The sequence below is a fragment of the Rutidosis leptorrhynchoides genome, chromosome 2 (assembly GCF_046630445.1).
Source record: "Rutidosis leptorrhynchoides isolate AG116_Rl617_1_P2 chromosome 2, CSIRO_AGI_Rlap_v1, whole genome shotgun sequence".
Taxonomy (NCBI): domain Eukaryota; kingdom Viridiplantae; phylum Streptophyta; class Magnoliopsida; order Asterales; family Asteraceae; genus Rutidosis; species Rutidosis leptorrhynchoides.
Window position 1 is genome coordinate 671,981,765 of NC_092334.1, and position 17,217 is coordinate 671,998,981.

The 17,217-nt window shown below is 32.6% G+C and overlaps 2 protein-coding genes across 3 annotated transcripts; one reads left to right on the top strand and one right to left on the bottom strand.

Annotated features, from left to right (window-relative positions):
* The first annotated feature begins 632 nt into the window (after positions 1 to 632).
* Positions 633 to 3,418, top strand: LOC139893923 (uncharacterized). 2 transcript variants are annotated; one of them, XM_071877123.1, is made up of 10 exons: positions 633 to 782; positions 1,002 to 1,073; positions 1,178 to 1,252; positions 1,481 to 1,564; positions 1,797 to 1,871; positions 2,115 to 2,184; positions 2,319 to 2,410; positions 2,576 to 2,617; positions 2,719 to 2,799; positions 3,038 to 3,418. In XM_071877123.1, the coding sequence occupies exons 1-10, from the start codon at positions 753 to 755 to the stop codon at positions 3,113 to 3,115; spliced, it is 699 nt and encodes a 232-aa protein (XP_071733224.1). In that variant the 5' UTR covers positions 633 to 752; the 3' UTR covers positions 3,116 to 3,418. The 2 variants fall into 2 exon arrangements, with proteins under 2 accessions (XP_071733224.1, XP_071733225.1); XM_071877124.1 differs by lacking the exon at positions 1,797 to 1,871.
* A 1,865-nt stretch (positions 3,419 to 5,283) lies between these two features.
* Positions 5,284 to 15,506, bottom strand: LOC139893924 (uncharacterized). Its single transcript, XM_071877125.1, has 16 exons — positions 15,043 to 15,506; positions 13,655 to 13,940; positions 13,182 to 13,259; positions 12,808 to 13,028; positions 12,216 to 12,308; positions 9,831 to 9,914; positions 8,847 to 8,963; positions 8,639 to 8,744; positions 8,446 to 8,562; positions 7,695 to 7,752; positions 7,384 to 7,460; positions 7,028 to 7,098; positions 6,632 to 6,692; positions 6,066 to 6,125; positions 5,846 to 5,908; positions 5,284 to 5,495 (listed from the first exon to the last, which is right to left on the bottom strand). The coding sequence occupies exons 2-16, from the start codon at positions 13,919 to 13,921 to the stop codon at positions 5,373 to 5,375; spliced, it is 1,596 nt and encodes a 531-aa protein (XP_071733226.1). The 5' UTR covers positions 13,922 to 13,940; positions 15,043 to 15,506; the 3' UTR covers positions 5,284 to 5,372.
* Between the last annotated feature and the right edge of the window lie 1,711 nt (positions 15,507 to 17,217).

Genomic DNA, 17,217 nt, shown 5'->3' on the forward strand with positions numbered 1-17,217 from the left:
TCAGAAGTGTTAGAATTATATTTTGAACATTTTGTTGAGCGCTCTTTTATTACATTGGTTATTTGGTAGCATCTTTGTATACATTTTCTTACATTGGTTAGTGCACTCGCACAAAACGTTAAAATGGTCGGCCGCTGCAAAGCGCGGCTGATCATATGCTTGTTAAATTTATGGTGGGGATTTCTATGCCACTTGATTGGCTTAGTTGTTTGGTTTGTTTCAATATGACAGTCTATGTTCGCTTTCAGGTGTGTGGCGATCACAACATGTTTTCATTTTCTTGTACTTGCAAGACTTTTTTCTCCTTTGGTGAAAAAGTCAGAGTTGTTTACTTTTTCTTGTATTAAGTTTTGTTTTCATTTATCTATTTTTATGTCTCTTAGAAACATATTAACAATTTTTAGATTATGTTACAGATTAAGTTATAAAAAATAACAATTTTACCTATTGAATTAAGAACCGTACGAAAACATATTATTAAGCAGAAACTAAACATACTCCAAATTCAATACTGAGTATAACTTTTGTGTTTTTTTTTTTTTAAAAAAAAAAAAAAAAAAAAAAAAAAAATCAGAGAAAGAAATAAATTTAGACCCATAAAATGATCAAACCTTCTACTGAGTAAAAGGAAACAGACCCTAAAAAACAGACCCTAAAAAAATACCAAATTTTTGATACCCTAAACTGATCAGCCCTAAACTGCTTTACAATTCGTTCTGCTTTCTGTCGTCAATCTCCCAATTTTTGCTGCCATGGCACTAGCTCCCGAGTCTCCATCCAAGGTCATCTTTTTTCTCCTCTTTTCATTGTTTAATTTCAATTCAAAAATATATTTCAATTTGCTTGTTGATTATATTACTAATAAATAATGTCCAGTAGTATGTGCGTGCTCCTTAAGATTGTTAGTACTCCTAGTTTATCACGCTTATTCAGTTTGTTTTTTTTTCTTTCAAGAAACATGATTATTAATTAAATACTAAAAAGATTATAAAATTGTGCAGATAATCCTGGGATCATCTTCGATTGCTCGTCGAAAAATATTAGCTGAAATGGGATATGAGTTCACTCACATGGTATTGTTTTGCTTATATATATCAATATCACAATAACATATTTGTGTATTTGTGTGCATATAGAAGTTTTATGACATTTTACTATTTTTTTTATTATTATTTAGTCTGCAGATATTGATGAGAAAGCCATTCGGACCGAAAAACCAGAAGAATTAGTGATGGCACTTGCGAAAGCAAAGGTTGTTTTCGTTTTTTGCATTCAATAGAATGATACTTTTTATGTATGTTGGCTTAGATTTAACTACATTTTAGAAGCTAGAATTAGTACTTATTAGCATTTACTTGTGATCTACAAACACATATTTCTTTTTTTTTTTTTTTTTTTTTTGGGAGACCTAAAAGTCTATTATCCAAAAATAACATCTTTTGTTCTAATTACTTTATTTACGTTGTGTGTCTATTTACAGGCTGAAGCCATTGTGTCCAAACTTCAAGCTAGTGTTGATAAGGAGAAAGATTCAAAACACAGTATCTTAATTGCATCTGATACAGTATGTATTTCTGATGACTCCCCAAATTTGTTCATCTATAAAACTGTATACGAGTTGGTGATATTATGTAACTATTTATGAAGCTAGCTGGAGTTGGTTGACAACAAATGCTTTCAAATGATAGTGTGTTGATATTGCATGAATATGTTTGTAATAAATGCTTCGTGACTTTCTTGTCGTAATCAATTTACTACTTATAATTTTGTGTTAATCAATCAATAGTTGTTATTAGGCAGAAGGTAAAACAAAGCTCCATATCGGTGAAGACAAGGATGCCGAGCCAACACTACTAATTACTTGTGATCAAGTATTATCAATTCCTTAACTTTAAATTATTTTTCAAACATTGGCGCATAATATTACGACCTGCCGAGTTAACCTATGTGAAATAATATGTAAAATATGATATGATTTAATATCCAGATAGAGTCTTGTTCCTGAAAAAATATATTCCAGTTACATTTTCATTGTATATTTTTGAAAGGCACTTTTTAAACTTGAAAGAAAGTTTTGATTTGTTTCTGCTTATAAACTAATTATACTTTTATAGGTGGTGGTCTATGAAGGTGCAATAAGGGAAAAACCCGAGAGCAAAGAAGAAGCACGTCGATTTATTGAAGGTTTTCTTTTATACTATATATAAAAATAAATATATATTAATTATATTATATATTATGTATGTATTTTCCACGTTTCAATTGTGTGGTATGGTGGGTGGTTGGTTTCGGTGGTCTTATAAACAGAGGTTACACAGGTTATTCTGGCAAGTATGCAGAGACTGTTAGCTCGGTTTTTGTTACAAACCTCAAAACTGGATTCACTAAAGGGGATTTTGACAAAGTGGAGGTATTATTCTCCTAAATAATGAATTTTTTATATTACCTTAGACATATATGTAAATTTTCTTTTGATATAATGTGATTGTATTTGCGAATTTGTGATCCTTAAATGTAAGTACTGATATTCGAGCATATGGTAATGTTTTATGCTGAGCCATGTTGGTGGTTGCAGATTTATTTCCATGAGATACCGGACCATGTTATTGACAAGCTGGTAAATATTGTCATCATTTCTTGGTTTTTTAGTTTATTTATATAATTATTAATTATATATAATAAAATGTTCATATATATAAAATTTGGATAATTGAACAGATAGAAGAGGGACTCGTGCTCAAAGTTGCTGGAGCTTTGATAATTGAACATCCTTTAATCGTCCCATACGTCAAAGATGTGGTATGTTCCCGTTCTCTATATTACCAAATAGACTATTTGTATGTTAATTACCAAATATGATATAGCAGCTATATTATTTCACTAACAATCTAATTTAGCTGTAGGCGTTTGACCCTCATAATAGCCTAAATCGATCTAATTATTGACAAAGTTTTGTAAATTGACCATCTTTGAGACATGTTAAAATCCGAATTGATTGTATTTATATTTAACTGTTTGTTGTTGTAATGCTGTGTAGAACGGGACAACTGATAGTGTGATGGGACTTCCTAAAGCTTTGACTGACAAATTATTGAAGGAGGCAATGAAAGCATGAGTTTGGATACTACATGAAGAAGAAGTTTCATTGACTGATATTTGTAGTGTTTTGACTTGGACTGTTTCCTACATTTCATCCATTTATGATCTGAATGTTCATGTTATTAGAAACCCGTACTTAATAATATCCTAATGTAGTACAGATTATGATGAACCATTGATGTTTAAACATCGATGTTTCAAGAAAGACACGAGTGGTTTTGTTGGGGACAATTTATTTCATAACTGTGGAGGAATATGTACAAGACATGCCCACGGCTGGAGCATATATGACGTTGCCATCATATTCCGTACACAATCAAGAATCAATATATAGTTTTGATGAAAATGTCATTTTTACCTTCTGAAACTTTGTTTCTCTAGTTTGTCAATGGTGGTCTACCATAAAATGGAAGTTGATAAAAATGGTATTGTTTTTTATCATATTTAAAGTTAATGTAGAAAGATCTTTGATTTTTTAAGAGTCAAACTAGTGATCCTGCGTTGTTTGATACTTTTTCTTGTTTATTACTGTATTTACTTTTAAAATTATTTTTTATCTAGATAAAATAAAGTAAATAAAATAAATGCTACAGCAATGACGTCTTAATATATATAAAAATACTCCATAATTGAATAATATTTATATAGGTTAACATTTTTCTATTTGCAAGTGTTGCAGAGCAACTTCATGCTTTCAAAAAGTTTTTTATATGAAGTGCCACCGGTGGCGAATCTAGAATGAAAATTCAATGGGGTTCTAAAAAAATTTTCAAGACTAATTATATTTGAAGGGTACTTTAGTAGTTATTTACCTCCAAAAATAGTATAAATTTTAAAAATATATGGAGTCCTATAGTTAAATTTAGTGGTGTCCTGTATAATTTGAAGTATACATCGTATAAATTTTTTCCCCACTAGTGGGGTCATGGGACCTCACTCCCTAAGCTGTAAATTCGCTACTGCGTGCCACTATTTATATAAAGTTTTTTCTAAATTAGTTTTTTCTTCAACGTTTATGAGTTTTTCGAAAGTGGAGTATTTTTTTTAACAAATAGGTTAAATTTAAAATTATACGTATAAAAAAATAGTCTTGAACAAAAAGTTGGAAATCTCATGCTTTTGGAGCTAAAAGTAGGAACTTTAGTATTGACTCAAAACGAGTAGCTTACTGCAATGGAACAATAAGCTTTGCATTATGTAGACTACAAAGTGACAACCAAACAAGGGAACAATAAACCACAAAAACTTATTTTTTTAAGGCAAACAAACACACACCAAACACATTTTTTTCACGAATATATACATGTTGTCCACCAAAGGACTTGAACCCATGACCTAAAGATCAGAGAGGCACCTTGATACTGCCAGGCCAAAGGCCCTCAATACCACCAGGCCACAAAAACTAAAACATCGACAAGAACCATAACTAACCAAACTAAAACGGAAAAAAACGACCTAAAAGAAAGAACCAAACAAGCACAAAGCTATCTAAAGCTAAAGATCCAAACCAAGAGCACCAAACACATCTAACACGAAGGGCTGTCAGTCCCGTCACCATCTCCAAAGCCATTCATAAACAAGCCAAACTATTTATGAGCAATGGTTTTTAAAAACTAAAGGTAGTAAATTCCAACCTATTTATGAGTAACAGGTTGTATTCAGGATATATAAAACCTACAAGTGTGTCTTACCTAAAGAAGTTGGATTATCATTGTAGTTATTGACTCTTGATTATTATCTAATTTAATTAATGGAAATCAAAAGCTCAACATAAACCTTATTAACTTCTACTCAAACCCACTTTGAGATAATTGTGTAGATTGCCGTCCCTATATATGCGATTGCATGACGATCACAGTCCATTTAACTAACTTCGTTAGTTTGACCTTTAAGTCATGTCTCATAGCAAATAGAGGGACGTCCAATACAATTTCAATAGTTAAATGACGAAATGGGTATTTTTTTGGACAAACACAAGGACGATCGGTGCAACTTTCTCCCTAATTTTTACCCGTCACCCAACCCATACTCTTTTCCACCACTTCCTGCTACGACTAAACCCAGTCGTAAAACAGAGTAACTAACAGGAACCACGGCAGCGATATATATTACATCAAACACGTTGAAACTTTCAACACACAACCTGCTGTATCAACATTCAAGCATAGTTATAAACACAACACACAACAAACTTGTCGACTGAGATCAAAGGGTTTAACTCAGAAAGTTTTTGAAACTTAGAAAGTTTAAAGCATCACACAACTGAAAACCGTTTACTGAGAGAGGACGTCAGACTCATGGGCCATGAAGTCCTCGCCTGGCCTATAGTATTTTGCTGGAGAGTATAGGCCCAGATTACCAACTTGACTTGTGTACAGACAAGCAAATCGCTCCACCTACATTAATAAAACATAAAAATTCATGGTTAGTCTCATTTGTCATAAGATGCCAAAATGGGCCGGGTCAAGTCAAAATGGGTTACTTGTGTGTTATAGTGAAACGGTCAGTTTGGGTTTGACTCACTCACCATTATTAGCCCATTATTTTGATTTATAACAAATGTAGTAAATATGATTACAATTTATAACTTACTATAATTGTAAAGATATAGTAATATTACTTCTTTTAACAGAACAATTTATGACAGTTTTAAGCACTTAAATCATTTTATATTACTCACCAACTTCACCCATTTGACCCGTAATAAATAAACCCTGGTTGAAATTGCCATATACAGAGTAAATACCTGGTGTGCAAAGCGAGAGTTCTGGTACCCAGTTTTCATAAGCTGCCCCCATACCGGATGAAACTGTTGATAACAAAAAGGTGTATTACTTGCAAAATATTAATTAACATGAATATATCAGTCGATGAATATTAGCACATCGCATATAAGGAGTGTCTAAAAATTTGTTAATAAGTAACAAACGTACTCACAAATTATAAATCGTTACAGAACTTATTACCTTCTGGTGAAAAATTCTTTGGGACTCTTGATGTGCTGCCCTAACACGTGCACGCTGAGCCTACGCACATAACATAAATATTGAGTGGCACATATAAAACGAAAAAAAAAAAACTAGCCATAGACACATTTTGTAGTCCATGGTAACCATTATATCATGCAGAATAGTAACACGTATACAAATCAGATCATATATGTATACCACAGGTACACCTTTGTAGTCTACAGAACCATGGACTGTTATAACTGAAATCAAGCTTGAAATCAAAATCAATTATTGTTCGATTTCAAGATTTCAAAGTTATTTTCGCTTCGATTTTATTTCTAAGCTTAGAAATCGTTCAACAACCCTATGTCTTGACAAAATACTACCAGATCTTAAGGTGCCAAAATGGGTGGCTCATGCAAGTTGGGTTTAACGGGTTGCAACGGTTCGGGGTTGGCTTTGCATTCGCCGGAAAGTTTTTTTGTCTGATATTTTTAAAACTCGATATTTAGAAGAATTAGCATATCATATATGAGTACAAAAACTATATATTACTCATATTATATTAGTACAATACCAACCTCAAGCAATTCAAGCGTAGAAGTGATCTTTTCCTTTTCATTAGCATCCAGATTTTCATGCCTGAAAGGAAAAACAATACTACTCAAAACCATACTTAACAGCAAATATTACCAAAACTGTTTCAATAAAGGAAGATGTGGCGACTTCAACCCATTTATTTGATAACGGGTCGAGTTGGGTTATTTTTCATCTCCAGTGGGTCAAACAAGCGGGATAAAACATCATAGACCATGTTACTACAAAATAGATTAGTGTCAAATCATTTAGCTTTTGTAACTTTAGGTTAAAAAAGTATTTTGAGTCAATCCAGCTTGAGACGTTCTGAACCACAGAAAGATACCTGTTTTGACCCATTACCCAACCTGGTCATATTGCCACCTTTATTAGTTACGTACTTGAGTGACCACTTTGAATGATGGATCTGGTCTTCAATCAGATCTCGCTCGCTCCTCAGCAGCTGAAGTTCCTGCACAGAAAGACATCAAGACATGATTAATTAAATAATTTATGTACATTTCATAAAGTAATAGATAGATTTTGAGTAATTAAATAACTTATAGATATGAGTATTTATACAAGTGTACATGTGTTATACTACAAAGGTAATTAATAGTACTTGATACTACAGCTATATTACAGCCTAATCACATCTAATAGGCATAATATCTATCATATTGTTCATCTAATTCTAAAAAATCGTTCATCTATATTAAAAAAAGATGCTAGTAAAACCCTCTTAACCAAACATTACCTTTCGCATGTTGCGATGGGATAAGAGAACGTTGACCTCCTTTTCAATTTCCGGAACAACAAGCATCGTCCTCCAACCTATTTCAGGGAATTGTATCACAGTGCATGATCGAGATTAAGAAACAAAATAATGTCATCTTGATACAAAGAGATAACTAAACAGTATACAGATTATAAGCTGCAATAATGATATACGGAGTATATTGCGTATTCCTACTTAGGAAGATATAGTATAATGTCAATAAATAAATTAGTGCAGACTTATGAAAGTTGGATCAAATATCCATTAAGAAGTAATACAAAAGATTGTACCCAGAATTTTTTTGCTGCGTAGGATATCACCATAGATGTGATCTCCAACATAAAGAACCTACATTTAATCAAATAGAATAGTGTCTGTTAATCTTAGAGAGTTGCTCAATACTCGAGTACATTAATTGAAGGTAAAACAGTCAACGGAACGATATAATAAGTTATTCAACTGTTTGTTAGAAGGAGTAACAAAATTATATTAACAAGGACTTTAATAAGTCTACATTCTCCATAACTATAAAAAAAAAAAAAAAAATGCCAGAAAAAAGACTATTGAAATGAGATAATAATGACTATGTTAACCATTAGTTACCATATACATATATAGCAACAGATTCCTTAGTCCATTAATATTAGCATTTATCTTATGATTTTATAATCTATAAATAGTTGAATAATAGTAACACAATACACGTCACGGGGTTTATATTATTCTACAATACTAATTCCACTCAATATACAATACTCATACGAGTAGATACAAATATGGTAACTAACATTAACATCCGATACGATAGCATAAGAAGTAACAATACTAGGAGGCATCAGAACTTATTATCTGGTAGCTATATGCTTGTAACTACGTAACACAGATCAAAAAAAGAAAATTCTTGCGAAGTATATAATACATTCAACGATTTTTTCAAAAAGTTGAAACAATCAATTGATCACAAGTTCACAACAACATTACCCAATCCCATTGGGGCAGGGTACGAAACAATCAACTAATAAACTCAAAATTATAAACTACCTGTGAACTGGAGCCCACATTAAGTAATTTATGCAGATGCCCTACATTACCTCCCTGGAACACCTTACAATATTTATTCGGGATGTGATCTGGCACCTCTATCTCAGGACCTCCCACCTAGCGCGAGAGAGTTGACCAAAATCAACCGTAGAACAAAAAGTCAAAATTTCAGATTATAAATATACTCACAAACCTGAGCAAGCGGAGTGCCGTTGTCGGTATTAATAAGCTTTCCTGAGTCGGGCTCAACCATAAAAAGACTAGCACGATTCTCGTCATGGAAAAAGCCAGGCTTTGCACTACATGAATGAAACTATTTTTCTATTTTAATACTATATACACACGTGATCTTTAACAAGCATATATAATTACAGGATATTTATATGAAGTAAGATTACAACCTGCCAGTGATGATAAAGTCGAAGTGTTGGAGCCAATCAAGACTCAAAGAGGAATTTCCATCCATCTCATGCCTCCCAAACACAAAATTCATTACCACATTCGTATAATCCCAAAGGCTGCATCGATAACCACTTGTAAGTCACAATGTCAATATTTTCAGGTGATAATACTAACTCTGTTAGCGTAAAGCTTATGACCATGATTTCAGATTTTATATTTTAATATTTTACTAATTTTAAAGTTAAAAAGAGTGACATTAAAATTAGTAAAAAGAGAGTTAAAAAGTTATACTTTTTATCTCTGATCATTTTAATACGTCGTCTTTAATTATTTTTTCTTACCTCAGTAAGAATTGTTTGCTAAGCAAACAAGACTGTTGGTATCAACAATTACTAAATTTTGATGCCAAAATATAATCAAAATTGGTTGTATAAAGTATACATTGTTGTCAACGGTAACCATCACAAGATAGCTCGGTGGTTTGGGCCCTGAGTCCCTTGCCAGAGGTCTCAGGTTCGAATCCTGTCTAGGACGAATATTTAGTGGTGGCCAAGGATGGGTTGGAAATAGCCAGGGAGTAATCCTGCTTGGCTGCGTACATCAGAGATAGCGAACAGGGAAAGCCTTCTACCCTTTACCTTTTTTGTTGTAAAAGGTAACTCAAGTCTGGAATAATAATTATGATAATGATAATGATAAATTTTTTCCATGACAGGTTATAAATGCTTTGCGATTAAGCTAACATGATAAATGCGGATATACTTATCAAATGAAGCAATTCACACAATTGCTACTCATGGCTATACACAGAACTTATAAACTAACCATCATATGCTGACTCATTTGATTTATTACCTAAGAGTTTACAACCCATATTTTTATAAATAACAGGTAGAAGTTGAACCAATCTTCATTAATTGGTTGCGTTTTGCACCTTTGAATATGTTAATACAGAAACAATTTAAGGATATATATATACAGACCTGTTTGTCACTAAGAAGACAGCACGACCAGAAGTTTTCAGCATTTTAAGCATTGGGACTATCGAGTTGTCCTCATTAATATACCTGACAGTTAAACAAGATGTTTGTGAGTCCACTTAACAACAAAGTACGATATCTCACCATTCATCCATACATCATATGCGATCATTAAGAAATGAACAATATTTACTATTTTAAAATATACGTCATTGTTAGACTTTCGGGGTTGGTCCAACTTTGTTGATCTAGTTATCAGTCCTATCATAGATATCACACTGAACCCATGGGTTCTTATTCCTCTATATCCAATCTCTTCATCTTATATATAAGTGCCATAACATGAGTGATCACGAGTGATGGTACGAAACAAAAATTCTTCCACTTAAGGAATACTAAACTCGGTATGTTACAATACGTTTGTCATCTTAACTACCATAAGGCATCAACATTTTTTCCCCGTCAACCTTCATTATGATGGATCCATTAATCTTAGTGATCTAATAAATGATTCGACGATATTGTAATAACTTCTTGATACATATTTATTGATATGTAGATTATAACTAATTCCCTCTTTTGTATCATCATGAGTTATATCTCAAACATGTACAAATGATTCACTTTCTTGTAAAGGAAAAAAGAGAGCAAAAAATAATCTCTTCCATTACGTCATAATTCTGACACGACTAGTACGTTAGACCACGTGTCCTTCATGATTAAGTAGTAATCTTGACTAGTTTCCACGCGTACAATATAAGTTGTCATCTTCGCACACCTAGATACCTCCACCGCTTATATAAGTTAACAAATAAGTTTAGCCAACCATCTCCACCTAAAAGGAAGCTACCCTTACCCACTCATAAAACATTTGCATCCATTCGCTCTAAATTTTGACATGCACAACCATCGGAATTCAAGATCGTGTGTTTCTTTTTAAATGTGAAAGACTCTAGAGTATAGTAGATACCTATAGAGAGGTGTGCTTACACTTGCTATAAAACATAATTACTATCAGTTTTATCATATCTCTCACACCATTCATACTTGATTTTAACAGATCCTTGTGAGTCTACACCGATACTTCGCCAACTCTTAGCTTCGGTACACATCTACCCATCAATGTTCTTAATCTCCGTCCACTATAGTCTCACTCTGCATCACATTCAAGGTACAGATCTACCTACCTCTTTTAACCAATATTATTACAAGGTAATGAAAATTCTAGAGGTGGAAAGTTTCATTTTGGGTAATGGGTCAAACTCATGTGGGCGATCACATGTCATTTTAGTCTCGGTCAAAACATGTTAGGTCAGGTACCAAGTCTTCACCATTGCACCAAGATTCTTTGTGTACTTCTAACGTTAATAAATATTTTATGTATTTTAGTATGATTTTGACAACTAAATTACCTAAAACAAGCATATATTTTTGACATCGCAAGTGCTAAATGCACATTAGAAAGATTTTTGACCCGTTCCACTTTTTTATGGTTTTATAAGTTGCTCATATGCCCGTCATCACTAAAAAAATACACCCCAAATCAAACAATTTTCAAACAAAATGGTTGAACTTTCCACCTTTAGAAAAACCAATTCACCCAATATTTCGGCCACTCAATTTTTATATCAATGTACTTTAGGTAGGTATAATATATTATGGTTCTAAGGTATTTATTTAGGTAGTACATATCAGAATTCGAGTTAGTTAAAAGATACAACATAGTACCTATTTCCATCTATTGATTTGAGCCACTAGTTTATGTGACAGATGTATCAATTAATCAATATGTATTATCGTAAAGTTGTAATCAAATTTACTCCTCACTAGATAACCCCTAAGGCCCAAGTTGATTAAATTAGCCGGTCAACGGAACTGGTCAAACCAAAGCCGGTCAAAGTTCAAATTAGCCAGCTAAATAAAATCTAATTCTTCAATCAAATTTTTTGGTCAAAGTCAAAGTTAGTCAACTTTTAATATGATTCAAAACTTAGGGTTTGAAACACATTTTTATTCTTTCCCGACTTCTCTGAGATAATCGTGCACATACTCACAACAATTTTTCTTCTGAAAGTCGGTCAAAATCGGTAAAAGTCAATGTTAGGTCAACATCTGACTAGTCCCGACTAACAACTTTTACAACCTTGGGTTGAGGATATCGATCAGAATTATGTGAACGTTAATATTGTAACTTTTAAAAATAGAGAAAATAATAAAGTATTGTAACTTTTTCTATTTCTTTGTTGTTGTTTCTTTTACTTCACCAGAAACTTTATCATGGTACATTCCTAGGAAAAATTATGTATCATTCACACAATATAATGTCACTTTCTTAATTTATACCAAAATGCACATATTTATACACACACACAAACAGAAAACACATACCTTTTTGGATCTTGAGCAACCATCTTCTTCAAGGTTCCATCACGATGGCACATATCAACAGCAGCACGCACATCCGTATAAATACGATAGTAGCTGCAGCAAATTATTTTTATTCTTAACATTTATTGAGATACAATTCCAGAATTTAGTAAGTGTAGATTAAGTAAACTATTATGAAGACATAACATAAATAGGTTGAGTTACATATACAAACTTATAAAATTAATCTTAGGATCATCAATGGACAATGCAATTCCCATCTTAAGATAACACTTAAAATCTTCAACCTTATTACCATAATTAACCACAAACAAACCATACAAGAATACAATTTGAACATGTGCTTTCATTTTTATAACACAGAATGAAGCTTCCTTCTGTAGTGATCAATTTGAACATGTGCTTTCATCTTTAAATATATCAAAAAACAGTAATTAATCTAGACGGAGTTTCTTATCAGTGAAGCCACTTACAAATACATCATTCAGGAATCGGAGATAGGTTGAGTCCGTTATTATATTATATTCCCTATTATATTCTATATTATATAAACGCAATTATATTAAAGGTACAAGTTATGTGTGCCCCTTACTCTTTTCCCTCTGAAAGTTTCCCTGGGTTACTGTCCTTGAACTCCACCAGTTGAGCAAATAAATAAGCTTCGGCTAGCGAGAAAAGGGTGTCAATATGGGCATAGTCCGGACCATCAAATGCATCTCGGATGAAGGTGTTCCCATAAGTAGCAACTTTTTCGTGCTTCGGTATCAACCTGAATCCATGGTACGCTACTTTCACATACTTATGTCTGTCCATCTGAGGAGACAATGATCAAAGCATGGAAGGTAATTTTAGATAATTGGCTCTAAACATGATATTCTCAGATTATATAATCTTATATTCTGATATACAAATTACACGAACACATAAATATGCTACCATAAATATAAAACGTCAGTATGCACAAACCTTCAGTACATTTCCTCTCTTCTTATCAAGAACAAGTCCTCTCACCATGTATGTCCAATCAAAACACCATCCCAGTAGCTGCAACAAAAGATAACATACATAAAAGTAGACCTTATATATACATATATATAACTATATTTATAATGCTAAAACATGTTTTCAAAGCTCCAAACAGAAAACACACAGTTTAATGATCAGAGTGTAATTATTATCACCTTTTAGTGTACTTTACAATAAGCATTGGAAGGAGGAAAATGCAAAATTATACAAGAGCATATAAGCTGATTAATTTACGTCCATACATATAAGCTAATATTTCAATTTATATCAGAGTGTAATTATTATCACCTTTTAGTGTATATTTTAAATCGAATCACAGATTCATATCCTTACATGAAATACACACACACACACACACACACACACACACAAAACACTACATAAAGGATTCTGCAAGATTAATGTAAACAAACCTCTTCAGGATATCCCAAGTTGCTAACAAGCTTTGCAACGGTACCATCATACGCAAGGGATTCGAAAGTATCAGCCTTGTACTGCGCCAGGGTGTAATCCATATCGAACCCAACAGCAACAATGTTTTTCATATTCACGGCGCTATTACAAAAAATTTGTTTACCAGCGTCAATTTTTTGATTACCTTCATGGGATGACCAAATCCCGATGTCATGTTCACCTTTAAATCCATTGGTTCCATGCATGTCTGATATCATTCCGTCCATATCGACTTGCTGCTGTTAACTAAAGGGCATGTTTAATTAAACAAATATCATCAAATTATCTTACTGGTAGTTATTGAAAGCATCATCACTATAAGGCGTACTGCTATTATGAAGAAAATTAACATACTAACACTACTAAGAATCCCATTTGTAGGATGATAATGCAGTAAAATCAGATACTATTATGCAAGTTGTAGAAATCACTAATCATGGGCTTATTGGCCGGCCCATGTACGGATTAATCCACCAAATAGGGGACTAATAGGATTGACTTTCAATACTAAATTTCAAAAATTATGTGCACAAACATAACAAACATAAACTTTAACATAATTGTCTAGAAACATAAGCATAATTGTTTAAAAAAATCTAATTTAAATTTCACAATTAAAGAGTTGACCAACTTTGACTTTGACCAATTTTGACCGACTAAATCCGACTTTGACCAACTCAATCCAATCCAATTTTGACCCATTAACCGGCGTTTACCGCTTAATTAGAAGGTTTTTGGAAAATCTAATTGGCCCACTTCTAAAAACAATTAATTAGGATTAATCGGATTTTTACAACCATGCTATTATCTTTATCATCATCATCATGTTAATAATAAAAGGATACCATTTTTGAGATGTAAACTATAATAACTCATGGGTAAACTAACTTTTCTAGTTAGAAACCACAAGTTTAACTGATTTACATGTAAAAGAACATACTCATACTTACTTAAGGAAACCACAAAAAAATTTTGGCTACAGAAATGCTAAAAATTTTATTAGTAAATAAATGTCATGATTCCCAGAATCATCAATTAAACGAAAACAAAACTAAGAAGGTAATGACAATTACTTTCGAGATATGACATAAAATTTTAAGATTCAACAAACAGTCTAGCAACTAATCACTTCATTGGCATAAAGTTTAGTAATATTTAATAAAAATTATAATAATAAAATGAGGATTAAGTGTTTATAGATCAACTAAACACGAAAAACTATACATACGTTAAATGACCAATAAAATCACAATTCAACACCAAAAAACTTGCATGCAGATCAAATTAGACACTGAATCACACTAAAAATCATCGAATTGCAAAAATAATAAGTTTAATTTGAGCAAACCTAATTTGGTAACCGAATGAGCAAAATTGGGGAAAAAGTGAAGCGGTGAGGGTTTGGGGAATGCACATTTCCTCACATTTATAATAAAAGCATATTCTTTAGGTGATTCAATGTGCCAAGTGGAAATCAATCGCAACGTCGTCGTATTGAATCCTGAGGTGGTTGTTGTTGTTGTTGAAAATAATAACGATGATGATGTATTCATCAATTGGAATTTAGCCAGTAATAGCATGCATGATTTATGAGCTTTAATTTTGCAAATTTGATATTTAATTTTTAGACGGAACTGAATTCCCCTGAAAACACGGTTTACTTTTTTCAGTGAGTATATAGCAATATTGTTTATGAAAAATGAAGGTGAGTGCCACGTGGACAGGAGGTTGTGATGTGTACGGTTACCGGAGTAAGTTCCGGCTGTGGCGGAGAACGGTGTTGAGGGTTTTGTTTTTTTCCGGCAAAGAGAGTGGAGTTGGGCGGGGGAATTTGGCTTTTTTGGATGATATATAAATTGGTTACATAATTATCATTAACGCCCCTTGAAGTTTTGTTAGTTTTTACTTATGGTCCTCGTTGGCATCTGATTTTTAAGTGGTGTGAAACTCGTGAGTCGTGACTTGCATCTACTTACTTAAATTCATGTGATTTTGTTTCACTAAAAAAAGTGTACAAAAGAATTGCTTTTTGCATGTGATATAATGGACTGGACTTGAAGTGTTTAACTTTTCTTCAATATACACACGTCAAACCCAATTTTTTCACGAACAGATATTTCTTTTTCACTTTTAATTTTTAACTTTTGACCTTATAATTTAAATGACACTTTGATACCGCTAGTTTAATTAAAAGCATTTGGTGGATCTGATGACATTGGTGGAACTTGAACTTCCGGACCGAAGGGGCCAAAACTATTTGAGTAGTGTGTGTATGTGTATGTGTAATTTATATATGGGTTTCGAGTGTGTTTGGTAGTACAACTTATTGAATCTTATGAGAGCTTAAGCTTATTTTTTTCATAAGTTTAAGCTAGTAGCATCGTTTGGATGACATAAGTTCCAGAGTTTATGAAAATAAATAAGCTCTGAAAAAAGAAGTTAGTTGAACTAGCTTATAAAAATAAGCTCTTAGGCTTCCTAGCTTATAAAGTTAGAAATTACATATTTCACCCTTATATAATTATCTATCATATATTTTGTTGTCCATTTTAGTCATTTTACAACAATAAGCTCTAGCTCTAGCTACTTTTCACCAAACACTTATTAAAAAATATGCTCTAGTTTCCGTCTTCAAAAATAAGCTCAAGCCATAAACTCCAGATCCAGCTAGTAACGCCAAACACACCCTTAAGCTACTCAATAACTATATACTTTTATTTTTGTTTCAATGTAGGCTATATACTTAAAGAAATACTATTGTAGACTATGTATTTTGAAAAAGTGTGCTAATGTATATAAAAGGTGATCGGTTACCTGCTATACCAGTTAAACTGATTATATGTCATTTTTTTGATTTGAAAACATTACATATACAGTCCTTGTGGTTTGTACATTTTGCATGTGCAGTCCTTAAAGTTAACGGATGTTAAAAAATTCGTAAATAGAATCAGATACCAAGTTCTTATATTTAATTATCATCGAGATTAGAACCATCGAATTTTAGGTGAACAATGTTGATCAAGTAACAATCAAAATTCAATTCCGAAAATAAAAATCGGAATCTGCATCTGCTTCTGTTTACGTCGTACAATAATCAGATGAACACCAATTGTTCTTCAAAATAATCATATTTGATAGTGCTCCAAATGAACATATATTTAGGCACAATATCCATCCAATATGTAAAGCTTTTAGTTGTAATTGTTCTATTTTTATGTGATATTCGTTTAAATAAATAAGTGCAAAGACAAAAGAAGAAACGACGATTTGAAGACGCAAATGACCAAAAAGCCAAAAAGTACAAAGTACAATCGAAGTGGTTCGAAATATTGATGAGAAACGTCTAAAAATTACAAGAGTACGAGCCGCGGAACGCAAAATACAAAATATCTCAGCATACGAAAGGACGTTCGGAAATCCGAAACCGGGACATGAACCAACTATCAACGCGCGACGCAACGGAGCTAAAATTACAAGTCAACTATGCAAATAAATATAATATAATATATAAATAATTCTTAAA

What these genes read in the sequence shown, in the direction of transcription:
- LOC139893923 (XM_071877123.1), top strand. Translation starts at nt 753, where the DNA reads ATGGCACTAGCTCCCGAGTCTCCATCCAAG. An exon ending in GATATGAGTTCACTCACATG is followed by an intron (nt 1,074 to 1,177) that starts GTATTGTTTTGC and finishes ATTATTATTTAG; the next exon opens with TCTGCAGATATTGATGAGAA. An exon ending in ACCATGTTATTGACAAGCTG is followed by an intron (nt 2,618 to 2,718) that starts GTAAATATTGTC and finishes ATAATTGAACAG; the next exon opens with ATAGAAGAGGGACTCGTGCT.
- LOC139893924 (XM_071877125.1), bottom strand. Translation starts at nt 13,921, where the DNA reads ATGGACGGAATGATATCAGACATGCATGGAACCAATGGATTTAAAGGT. An exon ending in CATTCAAAGTGGTCACTCAA is followed by an intron (nt 6,693 to 7,027) that starts GTACGTAACTAA and finishes TTTTCCTTTCAG; the next exon opens with GCATGAAAATCTGGATGCTA. An exon ending in CTACGCTTGAATTGCTTGAG is followed by an intron (nt 6,126 to 6,631) that starts GTTGGTATTGTA and finishes TTATGTGCGTAG; the next exon opens with GCTCAGCGTGCACGTGTTAG.